General features: G+C 45.3%; 1 protein-coding gene across 2 annotated transcripts in view; it reads right to left on the bottom strand.

Moving 5' to 3' along the window:
• The window catches only part of LOC121563445 (protein phosphatase Slingshot homolog 2), a 39067-nt gene that overhangs the window by 10054 nt on the left and 9797 nt on the right, over nt 1-19216 (bottom strand). Inside the window, exon 1 of one of the 2 annotated variants that reach the window (XM_041875358.2) lies at nt 8491-8998. The exons of the other annotated variant lie outside the window; for it this stretch is intronic. Coding sequence (XP_041731292.2) covers nt 8491-8618 — 128 coding nt within the window. The 5' untranslated portion in view covers nt 8619-8998. Of the gene's footprint in view, nt 1-8490; nt 8999-19216 lie in introns of those variants that run through there. 2 annotated transcript variants of the gene reach the window in all.

Below are 19216 nucleotides of genomic sequence, written 5' to 3'. Positions count from 1 at the left end.
CAGGGTCACAGATGGGCCAGAGACAGACGCTAACAGAACGTTCCGGGCTAGGGATTCACACACACACAGAGCTTTAATCTTCATAAGTCAGTTTGAAGAGCAACAACAGCATGTGGTCCAGGCGGCAGCTACTACTCAGTCTGTGTAGCTACATGTAATAAACAGCCACGTGCACTCCAACACAGAACACAATGTTCCCCTCTGGCCAGGACGCATCCCCCTAACAGCTGGGGGCTGGAGGCTGGAGGCTAGGGGTAGAGCTGAGGGGCAGTTAGAGCCCCCCCACGCTCCTCCCCTGCACAGCTGGCTCAGACAGAGCAGAGCTCCCGCTGTGGTGCCACATAATCACATTAACTATAGTACACAGCACACCATCACACTAGAACAATTGGCGAGGTCACACGATCTACAGGGGATACTAGCTGATGGAGATTGTGTGTGTGTGTGTGTGTGTGTGTGTGTGTGCACGCGTACACGAGTGTGTAGCCTATATCTCCACAACACAGAACATAAACTCTACAGAATCTCACACGGTGGCACACTGACCTTAACTCAAATCATTAAAGGGCGAGGAGACCTACTGAAGACTTAAAGTGACAGGTGACTGATATAGGCCTTGGCTAACAAAAAACACCATGTGCCTCATTGGCCCTCATGTGAAGTGTGTCTTGATGAAGAGCTGCTACTAGGCTAAACCTTCTGTAACAACCCTGCCCCAAGTACTGCTCTACATCTACAGTCAGCCTCATTTCCACCACACAATCACATCTACCGTGGATGATTGGGAGGCACAGAGTCAGTACTGTCTGTGTACTCCGGTCCTTCCTCACAGACAGACACAGGATGGGGAAATTTGCAACGATGAGCCGAATAGCAGAAGCATGGGGGTGACGTGCTAGAGAGGCTGTGCAATCTGAGGAGTGAGGGGACACATCTGGACCAGAAGCAGAACGAAAACAAACCAAGAGCGAGCTCATTTCCCTTCCTGACCCACTCACCCCTGACCCAGCTGTTTCCTCCTTCTACTTCACCCTTCCTCTCTCTTTCGTCATACCTCGCTCTTTCGTCATACCTCGCTCTTTCGTCATACCTCGCTCTTTCGTCATACCTCGCTCTTTCGTCATACCTCGCTCTTTCTTCATACCGCTCTCTTTCTTCATACCTCTCTCTTTCGTCATACCTCTCTCTTTCGTCATACCTCTCTCTTTCGTCATACCTCTCTCTTTCGTCATACCTCTCTCTTTCGTCATACCTCTCTCTTTCGTCATACCTCTCTCTTTCTTCATACCTCTCTCTTTCTTCATACCTCTCTCTTTCTTCATACCTCTCTCTTTCTTCATACCTCTCTCTTTCTTCATACCTCTCTCTTTCTTCATACCTCTCTCCGTTTCACGCATACTGTACAGCTGTATCTAATAATGTCTGAACCATGGGGTTTAGCACACACCCGCACAGGGCAGGAAGGAGGAGGAGGAGCGCAGCACCTCACATGGTGTGTCCAGTATGTTCGTGAGTGCGTGTGCGAGAGAGAGAGTAAAGCATTCACCTTGCGTTTTCCACTACGAGACACTTGAAATTGATGAGTAGCTTTCAGAAACAGACAGACAGAACCACAGGCAGCAGACAGACAGTGCAAAGCTCCAGCAGGCAGCAGCAGCACACAATGCCAAGTGTAATACAACACTGACCCCTTAGCGGAGAGCTTTGCTTTGCACCTCCCGCCAGCGTAGGAATCCAAAACTAGGTAGCCAGACATACAGTACCAGTCAAAAGTTACACATCTACTCATTCAAGGGTTTCTCTTTATTTGTACTATTTTTTTATTTTGTAGAATAACAGTGAAGACATCAAAACTATGAAATAACACATATGGAATCATGTAGTAACCAAAATATATTTGAGATTCTTCAAATAGCCACCCTTTGCCTTGATGACAGCTTTGCACACTCTTGGCATTCTCTCAACCAGCTTCATGGAGGTAGTCACCTGAAATGCATTTCAATTATAAGGTGTGCCTTCTTAACAGTTAATTTGTGGAATTTCTTTCCTTCCTAATGTGTTTGAGCCATTTAGTTGTGTTGTGACAAGGTAGGGGGGTATACAGAAGATATCCCTATATGGTAAAAGACTAAGTCCATATTATGTCAAGAACACCTAAAATAAGCAAACAGAAACAACAGTCCATCATTACTTTAGGACATGAAGGTCAGTCAATACGGAAAATGTCAAGAACTTTGAAAGTTTCTTTAAGTGCAGTCACAAAAACCATCAAGCGCTATGATGAAATTGGCTCTCATGAGGACCGCCACAGGAATGGAAGTTACCTCTGCTGCAGAGGATAAGTTCATTAGAGTTACCAGCCTCAGAAATTGCAGCCCAAATAAATGCTTCAGAGTTCAACTAACAGACACATCTCAACATCAACTGTTCAGAGGAGACTGTGTGAATCATGCCTTCATGGTCAAATTGCTGCAAAGAAACCACTACTAAAGGACACCAATAATAAGAAGAGACTTGCTTGGGCCAAGAAACACGAGTGATGGACATTAGACTGGTGGAATTGTGTCCTTTGGTCTGGAGTCCAAATTTGAGATTTTTGGTTCCAACCGCCGTGTCTTTGTGAGACGCGGTGTGGGTGAACGGATGTTCTCCGCATGTGTATTTCCCACCATAAAGCATGGAGGAGGAGGTGTTATGGTGTGGGGGTGCTTTGCTGGTGACACTGTCTGTGATTCATTTAGAATTCAAGGCACACTTAACCAGCATGGCTACCACAGCATTCTGCAGCGATATGCCATCCCATCTGGTTTGGGCTTAGCAGGACTATCATTTGTTTTTCAACAGGACAATGACCAAACACACCTCCAGGCTGTGTAAGGGCTACTTGACCAAGAAGGAGAGTGATGGAGTGCTGCATCAGATGACCTGGCCTCCACAATCCCCCGACCTCAACCAAATTCAGATGGTTTGGGATGAGTCGGACCACAGAGTGAAAGAAAAGCAGCCAACAAGTGCTCAGCATATGTGGGAACTCCTTCAAGACTGTTGGAAAAGCATTCCATGTGAAGCTGGTTGAGAGAATGCCAAGAGTGTGCAAAGCTGTCATCAAGGCAAAGGGTGGCTATTTTGAAGAATCTCGAATATAACATATTTTGATTTGTTTAACACTTTTTTGGTTACTACATGATTCCATATGTGTTATTTCGTAATTGTGATGTCTTCACTATTATTCTACAATGTAGAAAATAGTATAAATAAAAGAAAAAACCTGGAATGAGTAGGTGTGTCCAAACTTTTGACTGGTACTGTACATCACTGTCAAGTGGCTCTTTACCGTTGCTAAAAATATATTGTCATTTTCTAAATGACTATAAATAACTATAGACTAGACTGCCTTGATCAGCCACTGTACCTCACATTCAAATGAAGCACATGAAATCCCCTTCAGGTGTATCTTTACTGTGTAAGATAAACCCAACAGTCAGATCAGTAGACAAAAGAGGCATTGTTGTCCACTAGCTAGCTAGAACACTCAGTGTAACTGGTTCCAATGTGAAATATTATCCACACCTCAACAACTGATAAGGCTACTGCTGATCATTTCCCCAATATAGTTTGAAACTCATACACGGTCCGTCGTAAATATTTCAGAACTATTCTGACTATGCTACAGTGTTCTGAATCACCACTATGGCTGAGTCCCAAATGACACCCTATTCCCTACATAGTGCACTACTTTTGACCAGAGCCCTATGGGTGCAGACCCTAACAGCGGAAATAACAAGTGTGGCTGTATGATGGTAGAAAGTGAGCCACTCTAGACTAGAGCCACTTTGGCCCTGATTCATGTCTATGGGCAGCAGGACAGCAGCAGAGGGCATTGAGGCCGAGGCGACACTCCGGAATTTTGCCCTGGCTGACATTTTACTGTACAGACATGTAAGGGAATACTCTCCTCTTCCCGCAGACAGACAGACAGACAGACAGACAAGTAGGGAAGGGAGGGAGGGAGGGTCATCTTTTGGCATGCAGCACAGGGCAGTACTTGTTAGGGTACAGACACAATCATCACTATGTAAGGGGCCGTTCTCTGATAGCCTAGCGCCCCACTCTCCTCCCACTCCCAAAAAGATGTGTGTGGGACTGACATCTCCCCCCCCTGTCCCTGCCCATATTAGTCCCACTCTAACTAAAGGAGGGATAAATATAGGCCCAGGCTGCAGAGGCCTGGCCGGCGCTGCTGAAGGCTCTATGAGGTCAAGCCAGAAAGATAAGGGCTGTGGTGGTGGGAGAGAGAGAGGTGGGAGGCGGTGGACAGCAGTGCTGCATTCTAGCACTTCCTAAGGTACAGATTAGGCAATGAGAGACATGTGCATGCATGCACTCACACAGAGATGTGAATTAGCGAGCTATGTTTAAATACAAAGCAAGAGTAACCTAACGGACGAGGGGAGATAATTATGAGAGAGAGAGAGAGAGAGAGAGAGAGAGAGAGAGAGAGAGAGCGAGCGAGACCCTGAGAGAGAGAGAGCGAGAGACCCTGCGAGAGCGACAGAGAGAGAGACCCTGCGAGAGCGACAGAGAGCTAGACAGAGAGAGTGACAGAGAAAGTTACAGAGCAAGGCTAAAGATAAACTGACAACCTGTGAGTGTGTTTCTAGAGCTGGATTGGAGTTGGAGTCTCGAGTCCGAGTTTCCTAGTAAGTTCAGTCAGGCTCAGGACTAATTCCGGTAAGCAGACCTAGCTTCCTCATAGGGCTGCATCACAGGGACAGAGGCATTCAGTTAAAGGCCTCAGGACTATTCTGAGAGGAGTAGCACCACCTACATCTAACTCCAATCCACTGGAATTAAGGTGGGGTTCCATCAACGCTGAGATGTTAGAAAGCAGCCTGTGTTCAAATCAAAACTACGTCCCAAATGGCACCCTATTTCCCTACTCGGGGTGTGAACGTTTAAACATTGGGATCGTTGCCAGTTACAAAAAATCCCTAAACGAAAAACAGTGCATTTATCACAAAACTAACACCAACAGGTCTTGATCATCATCATAAAGGAAAAATTCTACAAATACCTTATGCAACAATGATGTAACATTACTAGGAGGAGATATGAATCTTTCAAATGATTTGCTTGGTTATAAAGCGCTTCGCACTTCTTCGTCGTAAACAGTTGGAAAAATGTCCGAGTGAGACAGGGAAGTGACAGCAGCGAAGTTCTGTATGGCAATACTTTGATAAAGTTAAATGAAAAGGTGGTGAAATAAATGCTAACTTTGCAAGGTGAAATTGAGCTACAGGGGCAGTACAACCATCTGAAAGGGAGTCACCATGAAACCCGTTTCTGGCAGTAGTGAGAAAATCACGGTGCTGATTACAGAAATGATTGCAGTTGATATGCAGCCATTGTCAATGGTAGAGGATGTCGTCTTCACTGCCCTGATAGCAGTGGTCTAAGGCAGTGCATCGCAGTGCTAACTGTGCCACTAGAGATCCTGGTTCGTATCCAGGCTCTGTCGGTGCCGGCCGCGACCGGGAGACTCATGGGCGGCGCACAATTGGCCCAGCGTCGTCCAGGGTAGGGGAGGGAATGGCCGGCAGGGATGTAGCTCAGTTGATAGAGCATGGCGTTTGCAACGCCAGGGTTGTGGGTTCGATTCCCACGGGGGGCCAGTATAAAAAAAATATGTATTCACTAACTGTAAGTCGCTCTGGATAAGAGCGTCTGCTAAATGACTAAAATGTAAATGTAAATATCTAGAACAAAGACCGATGCCATGTCGAAAAACCGTGACGGCCTGGATGGAGAAATTGTACAATGATTGTTCTGCAAGTATAAAGCGCAAACATTCAAACACCATACGTGGCGTTGACGACAGATTGTAGGATTGCTGTCATACATCACAACGAGCCATCACATTGATGAGAAATGGGACATGAAGTCCCATGGGCTAACAACTGAGAAAATGGAGGAGAGGGACACAGCAGAGAACCTAAAACTGCATTACTACCATCGTTTCTGAGGGGTGGGGGACAGCAGTAAGGTGCGCGCCGTCTGGTAAGTTGCCAGGACTGCGGTAGAATGAACTGCATTGCCCCCTAGCGGTCATACGCAGGATCACATCTGAATTGTGAATTCACGTAATTTTGGGATTTTTTCTTATTGTTTAAACAATATAAATGTTTTTGCAGTTTAAACATTAAGAACAATTGTACATTTGTCACATCCCCATTCTCTAGATAGTGCACCACTAGTAGCACCGTCATGGTAACATCTCACTAAACTGCTGATGAACCAGACCTGTAACATCAATGTCTCCTGTTCTGTTTAGTGTTTACCGATGTTCATGGATACTACTAATGACAAACAATCACATCACACACACACAACTTAAATCTGGCTTCCTTGTATGGCTGCCAATCTTTACATACACCCTTAAAGCGAGTCACATTCATATTTCTTTTCCCCAGAATAACAGTAAAGCAGCATATGTGTTTGGTATACAGCGAAGGGGGGTAGCATTCTAAATTATTAGTGGGACAATACCTCTTTAGGATTTCAGGTTTCCAGCAGGTAGCCAAACACTGTAAACCTGCAATTAGCCCAGCCCATGGTTAAACATTAAAAGTATTTCTGACACACAGGCATTCCTCTGTCTATTTCTAGCATGGTTACACACTATTAACAAATCGGTTTGTAAATCAAAATACTGTCAAAACCCAAAGATTTTCTGGATCGGTTGGTTTGACAGAGATGTCGAGGAAAGGAGGCCATGATGCCATCATATAGCCAATAGGTGGTTGTTTGCCCACCCTGAAAAGGCTAAGAGAAAACATACTAAAACCTGGCCAAAGTTTTCCTCCAAAACAAGGAAGTTTGCTTTCTTACATCTGGTGCCGTTTATGGCATACAAGTGCCTGTGCGCGTCAGCGAGAGAGCGAGTATGTGTGTTTCAGATGAAGACAAACAAAGTCTAGGCTATTCAAATGACAAACTAGTCTAGGCCATAAAATAAGGATAACTGCCCTTGTCACACACCCATACAGTGAACTAGTGAGTGAGGAAATACAAGGCATCCACTCCTGAAGTACCCAATGATATCTAATCTCCCCCATAAGCAAATAAGTAGTAATACTACCCATGTATGCCATAGAAACCAGTGCAAAGTGAGTATATGGACAGCATACAACACATTTGCATGTCTTCATTTAGCAGACTCTCAGAGCAAAATGGTCAATCAACGCAAAATCAGTAGGGTCTGACCAACATGGTCTGAACAGCCAGTCATTGTCACAGGGGAATGTGATATGTGATTATTATTATTTTTAAACGTTTTCATTGCAGCTTTGATGGTACGGTATTTGCAACGCAGATATGGGCTTTTTGAGTCAAGCATATAGCGTTGGTTCATCCAAAAACACTGATCAGGTCCGTATTGATGGACTACTACTACTAGCCTAGACTAAAACTATGGAGCAAGGGTGTCTAGGATAGTCCCAACATATTAACACTAACAACTTGACTAAACTTGTATTCATCTGATGGATTTACACCTGTAAATACAAGTACCCTTACTTGAGTGCCTTCCTACCCAACAATCAAAACACATACAAATACAACCCACTAACTACCCTTCATCAGGTAGGTTATTTCTCAGTATTCAAAGCACTCCCTTTAACGGGTGAGTTCTAATCATTCCTGTATTATGTTCACACCTGTACTACAAGCCAGCTATCAAATCAGTCTCTGGGACTGGTCTCACACTGTATAAAACAGAGGCCCAAGTAAGAACACCTCAGCCAATTAGCCTAGTTAGAATGGCTGCAAGCTTCAGAACAAAGAGCTTCAACTCAAAAACATGGATGGATGGATAGATACGCTATAGAATATTTTTTCAGGACACGTAATACAACAACCAGAAAACACATCAGCCAAAATATAATTGATAATAAGCTATAAATCAATTTGATTTAATATATCTCTATGTGTTATTAAAGAAGCACAACATCAAAGGGGGGGGGGGGTCAAGTGAGACTGGCAGGCTGATTCTCTGGCTTTATAGAGCAGACACTGTTGCTTTATATGGATATCTGACTGACTGACTCACAGGATTTGTCAGACCAGTTTGTAGACAGCCAGGTAGATGATTCAGATCTCGCGCCACGCAATTATCAAGGATAACCCATTGTGCTATAATTTCTCAACCAAGAGAGGAAGACCTGTCAAGATTACTTGCATCCTGTTACGTCACTCTCGGGAAATACATGCAGTCAGGATGGACTGTCACACAGTTATTAGAAATGTGTCAGATTCCTTCACAACAATGTTGCAACATCTGAGACTAGTGACAACTGAGCTAAAGTAAATAAATCTGAAATGTATTCATACATCCTTCGATATCCCATGTCCACTACATGGGGAAATTAATCTAGTGGGGAATTATCTTAATTTTAACCACAAAAATGTTCGTCGCAAAAATTTACAACTCACAGTTGGTTGATCTGGTTCTGAGACACAACTCCGTTGTCGGAGAAGTAGGGCATCATCTTCGCTCCGCAGCAGGAGCAGAAGCAGCCCTCCGCCGAGCTCCGGGTGGCAGACACACTACCGAGCGTCATGACTGGACCACCGAACAGTAGACCGATACTTTGATGAGACCGGCGGCGCCAAATATCCTCGAAAAGGCTCACTCCACTCCGACCATGGTCAACACTTATTAGTCCAACGAACTCAATAGATATTCGACAGTATGTTGTCGACCTATCTCCTTCGCGGCATTATAAAATAGGCAGCTAGAAAATAAAGTATCCTGTTCGTAAAATAAAAACGCGTAGCCTATCATACAATTATGAAACAAACGTTTTACTGTGTATCAAGTACAGTATCCTCTAATTGCAACACTGTTCCCATATTCTGTAACACATTCTTGCCGTAGGATCCTTCACGACCTATAATCATTATTTGTCTATGAAGAGCACTCGTGTCCGTCCTCTTACAGTAAAAGCTTTCAACTTCTGAACAGTAGACAGGCAGGCACTACAAACTCAAGTCGTGAGAGGGAGGAGTTGCTGACGTACTTAGAGGGGCCAAATGGAAAGACGAGGGGAGAGCGACAAGGAGGCACAACATATTAGGCACCCCTGCAGCGACAAGGTCGTGGAAGAGCAAGACAGCCATATAATGTGATGACTGACAAGTACACGGAGGTGTTGAGGTAAAGAGTAAAAGTACAGAAGGAACATACGTGTAATTGCCAAAATAAAGGAAACACCAACACAGAGTGTCTTAATAGGGCGTTGGGCCACCATGAGCCAGAACAGCTTCAATGCACCTTGGCATAGATTCTACAAGTGTCTGGAACTCTATTGGAGGGATGAGACACCATTCTTCCCCGAGAAACGCCATCATTTGGTGTTTTGTTGATGGTGGTGGAAAAATCTAAGTCGCAGCTCCAGAATCTCCCATAAGTGTTCAAATGGGTTGAGATCTGGTGACAAGACTGCAATGACATATGGTTTACATTGTTTTCATGTTCTCAAACCATTCAGTGACCACTCATGCCCTGTGGATGGGGGCATTGTCATCCTATGGGGACATAGCCATGGTAGCCAATATAATTTTTATACATGACCCTAAGCATGATGGGATGTTAATTGCTTAATCAACTCAGGAACCACATCTGTGTGGAAGCACCTGCTTTCAATATACTTTGTATCCCTCATTAACTCAAGAGGTTCCATTATTTTGGCAGACCTGTACATACCTATTGCAACCACATGTTCTGTGACAGCTATGTGTTTACCAACAACTGCCTCCTTGGAACTGTGCTTGTGCACACTGCTTCGCCTTACTGAGTACAACCAGACAACTTGTCTCAAATAACACTGCTAAATAACTGAGTAAATTGGATTTGGGAACAGACTGCAAAATGAGCTGTACCTTTGCCATTTCGATCAGATGTAAGAAGGTGAACCATATCATATGGTTCATGGAGTGGGAGACTGATCTCATTTCTCACACTGACCAGGAGACAGTGATGTTACGCAAGGGGCCCCATGAGAGGAAAACCAGGCACTCTCAGTGTCAGTAAGGGACAAGTGCACAAAACTTCTAGACTGGCATACCGTTTTTAAATAGGAAAGTGAGAGATCTATGAAGCAGTGTAAATAGGCTACATGAGGGCACAGTGTTTACAACCCAACTGAGCTTTGTTCCACTCCACTGGGGGTGAGACCATTTGGATGGATTTGGGCTCCACTCGGCTACAGTGGATGAATCTCAATTGTGTTCCTTGTTTCCTCGTGTCCTCTCTCCCTTTTCAAAATGCATTGAGGAGAGGGTCAGATTCCTCCTCTAGGACCTTCTCCTCCAATGGGTTTTGAGGAGACGGCAAGGAGGAAAGAGGACATGAGTCAAGGAAATACAATTGAGACGCACCCAATGTCATATAAAAGGCTAGCTGGTTAAGGGATTGTTATTACCAAGAATGTACTTATTTTTCTTAATTCGACTTAGACAGTTTGTGCCTATTTCAGACTTGAGATAAGTGTGCAACTTGGACCTTTGCATATATCACATATTCATGTAAATGGGAGACGTTAAAATCGGAGCACAGATCTCAAGTGCGAGTACCGATCTTCGCCACTGATCACAACAGTATCACGAGAGCCAAGTGACAAAGCAGACTCTGGAAGCTATTTTAGTGTGTCTAAGTTGCTGTACTATTACTGTACAAACAAGGCAGGCAATTGTACAGTTTTTCCAAGGTCTGCTCTACAATGAGTCCCCAGAAAGTCAACAGCTCAGTCTCCTCTTCCTGCTCCCCATTGTCCCTCGTCTCCGAACTAAGAGAAGCCAGTCCTGGAATTTCACTTAACACGACCTGGCCTTGGATAGAAGAATGAAAGCGGTAATTCGTGTACACAACAAACGTGACGGTTCTGAGAACACAGCTCTTCCTCTGTCCTTTACTTCCTTAATTCCTGGGCCGCTTGAGCCAAAACAAACATTGTATAGGCTAGGCCTACATGGCTAAATGTCCACCTTATAAACAGGCCATAGTCCATTGAAAACTAAGCTATAGCTTCATTTGGTCTCACTCATATTGGAACGCTTCAATGGTGGCGGCCAATGTACTTTCACATGCTCCCCCATGGCTCGTTCCTTGGTTCCAGAGAGGCTAGGTCTGTAGGCTGTATTATGTATTATGTAAATGTGGTGCTGCCTGAGGCTTGGAATAGAAGAAGTCATACTCCAGGGGTCAATTACACCTGACTACAGGGGCTCAATCAGAGGTCACTTAGTCAAAACACTCCATTGATGTTTCCACTCCCCACGGTCCGCCATTACCCAAGACACTACATTACACAGGCAGCCTGTACACACAAACAGGCAGCTACTATGCAAGTTCCCCTTTAAAGTTATAAAACCTAAGTGGCCAAAGAAAAGATGAGAAGACTGGCCGTGACGGCGTGGGACATGGTTACACTCAGTGTTTACAAAGTATGTGTAACACTTGACTCCTCGTGCACTCCGAATAACATGACAGGGAAGGAGACGTAGAAACTCACACATACCTGGGTGTCTTCGGTTACAGGGCATCGTCACATGGTCTTCTCCATTCCATTCAGCCTCCTCTCCGGTCATGAGGTTTAGCCAGTCACCCACTGTGTTATCATCGCAGCCAACGTTCAACCAACCAACACACATTAAAGCACCATCTGTGCGACCAGCATCTGTGCTAGTTATGTGGCACAGAACGTTTTGCACATCTTTTAATAGGCTAGACCACTACTAAATCACATTGTTTTGTTTTGACTCTGGTAATAGGGTCCAACATGTGGGGGCAACATGTGGGTCCGATTGCGCAATGGCTTGTGTCTCGCTCTCTCTCTCTCTCTTTGAATGAAAGTTACCAGAAAAAGGTCACAAATTGTTGCAGGCAGCAGTCAGTCACTGGGTCTCTGTGTACTCCCCCAAGTTACCCCTTAACATCCTGCTCACTACAAGTGAGCAGCTGTTTCCTATAGGCCTGCTGCACTGGAGCTAGTTGGAGGAGTAGTGGGGTCTGAAATGAGACCAGCCAGGACACTTAGCCTACACTAACTGCAGCACTAGTAACAGACCTGGACATAAACGCTACAAGGCCAAGCACAGGGCAGGCTAATGCATGCCCCGTCAAGCTAGTGTTTTTTACTTACCACTTAGCCTATTTGGTTGTTATCTGAGCACCTTGGGACCTAAGTGAAGGGCTAAAAAACAACAGAGACACTTAAGGCACCAGGAATTAAGAGGAAAACAGTGAATCAATCAGGAAAATCATTGTCAGTTGAGGTTAGAAGGGTGGTGCTGGTAGCCAGGAGAGATGTTCCAACTTGACAGACAGGTGTGAGAAACAGGCTGCAATGAAAGACGATGACTCCAGGCCTGGGGTTTGAGTCAGCATGTACAGCTAGCTGGCTGCGTCTGCCATTCCCTTTCCTCCCAGCAACCGGTAATGGGACTGGGTGAACACTGAGCACAGGGTAACCAAAATCCAGAATAACCTGCTCTGCCAGCCACATCTGAGGTGCAGCAGCAGGCACATACACAGATGGGAGTCAACCTGTGCCCCTCCCACTCGCCAAGTGCCCTTTTGGGTTGTGGTAATTTATATATATATTTTTTATAAAAGTTTGTCGTTGTTGTTCTGAACCCATTGCCCGCAAGTCGTTGTGACGTCGTCAAGTTCGCCACCCCGTCCGTTGGTTGCGCCTGTTGGTCTGCCCTGTACAGACCTTGCGTGCGCCCGGTTGCACCTGTTCCCGAGTCTGCCCTGTACTGGGATTGTGCACACCCATTATCCAAACATGCATGGCTTGAGATGTGGTCACCGATCGAGTGTGTGTGTAGCTATCTACCTAGTTTAAATATCAACAGTACTGCCACAGAAGCATAACATTTGATTAACACTTGATTTTCATCATCATCAATATTCGGTCTGGTTGGCGGAAACGCGCAGCAGAGAGGTAGAAAGACCGAGGATCGGCTGCATCATCGACCCTCCGACCCAACGCCATCCCTTCTTCAGTCGGCAGCAGTAACACAGGTAGTCTAGACTCTAGCTAACCACCATATGCTAAAATATCTACATAGCCAGCCATATATCACGAGTTAGAAGATTAGGAATATCATATTATGAAGTTACTTGATACGAGCATTGAAGACAAATCACAATCAGTAAAATCAAATCGAGAGCTAACTTGCAGATTTCATCAATGATCAGCTGATCGCCCACCCTCTTTTCCCGACGTCAATCATGTCTTTAGGAGGCACTGTAACTACATGACCAAAAGGCATGTGGACACCTGCTCGTCGAACATCTCATTCCAAACTCATGGAGTTGGTCCCCCCTTTGCTGCTATAACAGCCTCCACTCTTCTGGGAAGGCTTTCCACTAGATGTTGGAACATTGTTGCGGGGACATAAGAGCATTAGTGAGGTCGGGCACTGATGTTGGGCGATTAGGCCTGGCTCACAGTCGGCTTTCCAATTCATCCCAAAGGTGTTCGATGGGGTTGAGGTCAGGGCTCTGTGCAGGCCAGTCAAGGTCTCCACACCGATCGACAAACCATTTCTGTATGGACTTTGCTTTGTGCACGGGGGCATTGTCATGCTTAAACAGGAAAGGCCCTTCCCCAAACTGTTGCCACAATGTTGGAAGAACAGAATCGTCTAGAATGGTCATTATATTATGCTGTAGCGTTAAGATTTCCCTTCACTGGAACTAAGGGGCCTAGCCCGAACCATGAAAAACAGCCCCAGACCATTATTCCTCCTCCACTTAACTTTCAAATCAAATCAAATTTTATTGGTCACGTGCGCCGAATACAACAGGTGCAGACATTACAGTGAAATGCTTACTTACAGCCCTTAACCAACAGTGCATTTATTTTAAACAAAAAAAGTAAAAATAAAACAACAAAAAAAAGTGTTGAGAAAAAAAAGAGCAGAAGTAAAATAAAGTGACAGTAGGGAGGCTATATATACAGGGGGGTACCGTTGCAGAGTCAATGTGCGGGGGCACCGGCTAGTTGAGGTAGTTGAGGTAATATGTACATGTGGGTAGAGTTAAAGTGACTATGCATAAATACTTAACAGAGTAGCAGCAGCGTAAAAGGATGGGGTGGGGGGGCAGTGCAATAGTCCGGGTAGCCATGATTAGCTGTTCAGGAGTCTTATGGCTTGGGGGTAGAAGCTGTTGAAAAGTATTTTGGACCTAGACTTGGCACTCCGGTACCGCTTGCCGTGCGGTAGCAGAGAGAACAGTCTATGACTAGGGTGGCTGGAGTCTTTGACAATTTTGAGGGCCTTCCTCTGACACCGCCTGGTATAGAGGTCCTGGATGGCAGGAAGCTTTGCCCCAGTGATGTACTGGGCCGTACGCACTACCCTCTGTAGTGCCTTGCGGTCGGAGGCCAAGCAGTTGCCATACCAGGCGGTGATGCAACCAGTCAGGATGCTCTCGATGGTGCAGCTGTAGAATTTTGAGGATCTGAGGACCCATGCCAAATCTTTTAAGTCTCCTGAGGGGGAATAGGCTTTGTCGTGCCCTCTTCACGACTGTCTTGGTGTGTTTGGACCATTATAATTCGTTGGTGATGTGGACACCAAGGAACTTGAAGCTCTCAACCTGTTCCACTACAGCCCCGTCGATGAGAATGGGGGCGTGCTCAGTCCTCTTTTTTTTCCTGTAGTCCACAATCATCTCCTTTGTCTTGGTCACGTTGAGGGAGAGGTTGTTGTCCTGGCACCACACGGCCAGATCTCTGACCTCCTCCCTATAGGCTGTTTCATCGTTGTCGGTGATCAGGCCTACCACTGTTGTGTCGTCGGCAAACTTAATGATGGTGTTGGAGTCGTGCCTGGCCATGCAGTCATGGGTGAACAGAGAGTACAGGAGGGGACTGAGCACGCACCCCTGAGGGGCCCCCGTGTTGAGGATCAGTGTGGCAGATGTGTTGTTACCTACCCTTACCACCTGGGGGCGGCCCGTCAGGAAGTCCAGGATCCAGTTGCAGAGGGAGGTGTTTAGTCCCAGGATCCTTAGCTTAGTGATGAGCTTAGAGGGCACTATGGTGTTGAATGCTGAGCTGTAGTCAATGAATAGCATTCTCACGTAGGTGTTCCTCTTGTCCAGGTGGGAAAGGGCAGTGTGGAGTGCAATAGAGATTGCATCATCTGTGGATCTGTTGGGGCGGTATGCAAATTGGAGTGGGTCTAGGATTTCTGGGATAATGCTGTTGATGTGAGCCATGACCAGCCTTTCAAAGCACTTTATGGCTACAGACGTCAGTGCTACGGGTCGGTAGTCATTTAGGCAGGTTATCTTAGAGTTCTTGGGCACGGGGACTATGGTGGTCTGCTTGAAACATGTTGGTATTACAGACTCAGTCAGGGACATGTTGAAAATGTCAGTGAAGACACTTGCCAGTTGGTCAGCACATGCTCGGAGTACACGTCCTGGTAATCCGTCTGGCCCTGCGGCCTTGTGAATGTTGACCTGCTTAAAAGTCTTACTCACATCGGCTACGGAGAGCGTGATCACATAGTCATCCGGAACAGCTGGTGATCTCATGCATGCTTCAGTGTTGCTTGCCTCGAGCGAGCATAGAAGTGGTTTAGCTCGTCTGGTAGGCTTGTGTCACTGGGCAGCTCGCGGCTGTGCTTCCCTTTGTAGTCTGTAATAGTTTTCAAGCCCTGCCACATCCGACGAGCGTCAGAGCCAGTGTAGTACGATTCAATCTTAGACCTGTATTGACTCTTTGCCTGTTTGATGGTTCGTCGGAGGTCATAGCGGGATTTCTTATAAGCGTCCGGGTTAGAGTCCCGTTCCTTGAAAGCGGCAGCTCTACCCTTTAGCTCAGTGCGGATGTTTCCTGTAATCCATGGCTTCTGGTTGGGGGTATGTACGTACGGTCACTGTGGGGGACGACATCATCGATGCACTTATTGATGAAGCCAGTGACTGATGTGGTGTACTCCTCAATGCTGTCTGAAGAATCCTGGAACATGTTCCAGTCTGTGCTAGCAAAACAGTCCTGTAGCTTAGCATCTGAGTCATCTGACCACTTTTTTTATTAACCGAGTCACTGGTGCTTCCTGCTTTAGTTTTTGCTTATAAGCAGGAATCAGGAGGATAGAGTTATGGTCAGATTTGCCAAATGGAGGGCGAGGGGAGAGCTTTGTATGCGTCTCTGTGTGTGGAGTAAAGGTGGTCTAGAGTTTTTTCCCTCTGGTTGCACATTTAACATGCTGGTAGAAATTAGGTAGAACGGATTTAAGTTTCCCTGCATTAAAGTCCCCGGCCACTAGGAGCGCTGCATCTGGATGAGCGTTTTCCTGTTGATTAATGGCCTTGTACAACTCATTCAGTGCAATCTTAATGCCAGCATTGGTTTGTGGTGGTAAATAGACAGCTATGAAAAATATAGATGAAAACTCTCTTGGTAAATAGTGTGGTCTACAGCTTATCATAAGATACTCTACCTCAGGCGAGCAAAACCTTGAGACTTCCTTAGTATTTGATTTTGTGCACCAGCTGTTGTTTACAAATATACACAGACCGCCACCCCTTGTCTTACCGGAGTCAGCTGTTCTGTCCTGCCGATGTAGCGTATAGCCTGCTAGCTGAATGTTATCATTGTCGTCGTTCAGCCACGACTCGGTGAAACATAATATATTACAGTTTTTAATGTCCCGTTGGTAGGATAACCGTAATCTTAAGTCGTCCACTTTATTTTCAAAAGATTGAACGTTGGCTAATAGGATTGATGGAAGAGGCAGTTTACTCGCTCGCCGTCGGATCCTTACAAGGCACCCCGATCTCCGTCCTCGATATCTCCGTCTCTTCCTCACGCGAATGACAGGGATTTGGGCCTTGTCGGGTGTCTGTATGATATCCTTCGCGGCCACCTCGTTGAAGAAAAAATCTTCGTCCAATACGAGGTGAGTAATCGCTGTCCTGATATCCAGAAGCTCTTTTTGGTTATAAGAGACGATGGCAGAAACATTATGTACAAAATAAATTACAAATAACGCGGAAAAACACACATAATAGTACAATTGGTTAGAGGGCTGTAAAACGGCAGCCATCTTCTCCGGCGCTGTTTATATACACAATACAGTTGGCACTATGCATTCAGGAAGGTAGTGTTCTCCTGGCATCCGCCAAACCCAGATTTGTTCGTCGGACTGCCAGATGAAGCGTGATTCATCACGCCATAGAACGCATTTCCACAGCTCCTGAGTCCAATGGCGGCGAGCTTTATACCACTCCAGCCGATGCTTGGCATTGCGCATGGTGATCTTAGCCTTGTGTGCGGCTGCTCGGCCATGGAAACCCATTTTATGAAGCTCCTGACGAACAGTTCTTCTGTTGACATCGCTTTCAGAGGCAGTTTGGAACTCTGTAGTGAGTGTTGCAACCGAGGACATACGATTTTTACACGCTACATGCTTCAGCACTCTGTGGTCCCGCTCTGTTAGCTTGCTCCTAGACTATACACAATAACAGCACTTACAGTTGACAGGGCAGAAATTTGACGAACTGACTTTTTGGAAAGGTGGTATCCTATGACGGTGTCACGTTGAAAGTCACTGAGCTCTTCAGTAAGGCCATTCTACTGCCAGTGTTTGTCTATGGAGATTGCATGGATGTGTGCTCGATTTTATCCACCTGTCAGCAACGGGTGTGGCTGAAATAGTCGAATCCACTAATTTGAAGGTGTTTCCACATACTTTTGTATATATAGTGTAGCTTGCTTATATAATTTGTGATGAGTGAATGTTGTTGCAGAAATAAAAACAGGCCTATGCTCAATATATATATATATATATATATATATATATATATATGTTAAAATAAAAAAAATCTATACAGAGGTATGTTATGAATTTCTAAAGGCGTTTTTTTACATTCTTTTTTTTAACCTGCCCCTTGAAAGGTCTGTGCACGGCCCTGCACATCAGTGTGTGTGTGTGTGTGTGTGTGTGTGTGTGTGTGTCTACCGACTCAAATCTTACCAGAGCCATGTTGAAGTTAGCAGTTGAAAGGAAATGCCTACCGAAAACAAATGGATAGACAAGGTCACAGAAAGGACCCTGAACATCCTTTAGCCTCTCTTCTCCCCCTCAACAGGTCTGCAGTCCAACAGCCCTCTCCTTACTATTAACAACAATCAAGTAGGCCTGTACTATATAGTATGCTGTCCTTGACATTCATTGCAGTACATACACGTCACACAGCCAGAGCACAGATTAATGCATTACAGTATGTTACACTTAATCAGAGCCGTGGGACCAACAGCTGTTGTGTATTTCCTGTGTGTGTGTGTGTGTGTGCGGCACAGAATAGATGACATTGGCAGTCTTCCCATAACTGGTAAGGACTGAGCAAAACGTTGAACATGGAGTACTGCACAACTTTCCCCATCAAAACGTAGCCTCTAGTTCTCTGACAGCCAATTAGATTCAATGTATTTCTAGTACTGGAATCCTTATGGAGGTGTTTGTAATACATTTAATTTGGGCTTCTTGTTAATTAACCAGCGAGGGGGTCAGGCTGTTTCAAAAAGGGGGTTGGGTGAGTAGGATTTGGGGGAGGAATTGGCAAAAGAGGGAGCCAAATGACAAAATAGCCCAAGATCTGAACACTCTCACAGAGGACATTGAATGGGCAGGGTGGGGGGAAATGACCTCACCATCGCCATAATATTACCTAATAGATAATTGAGCCCACATGTCCTGCAGCATTGGAGTTGCCTGGTGAAGTCAGTGCAAAGCATAATGGGCGTTAAATGTTCTGTTATGGGGTTGTGCTGGCCAAATGCACATAATGTCATGTTGGCTCCTTCTCAGCATGAAGCCAAACAGTTTGCAGTGGTGGACCCAATTTGTTTGCAAACTAGCACCAACTGTAATGGTATGGAGAACGCTGACTCCTACCTTGCATTAGCAGAATTCAATAGACTAATTCCTGACCAGAGAAGTCTAATTAAATCAATGTACAGAAAACACCCTACATTGCAATGGTTAGTTCTACATAACCCTGTCATAACAGTAACATAACCCTGTCATAACAGTAACATAACCCTGTTATAACAGTAACATAAAACTGTCATAACAGTAACATAAGAGAACAGAACATAATAAACAGCATGATAGCAATTACAACAGA

The sequence above is a fragment of the Coregonus clupeaformis genome, chromosome 5 (assembly GCF_020615455.1).
Source record: "Coregonus clupeaformis isolate EN_2021a chromosome 5, ASM2061545v1, whole genome shotgun sequence".
Taxonomy (NCBI): Eukaryota; Metazoa; Chordata; class Actinopteri; order Salmoniformes; family Salmonidae; genus Coregonus; species Coregonus clupeaformis.
This window is presented reverse-complemented; position numbering and strand designations above follow the sequence as displayed.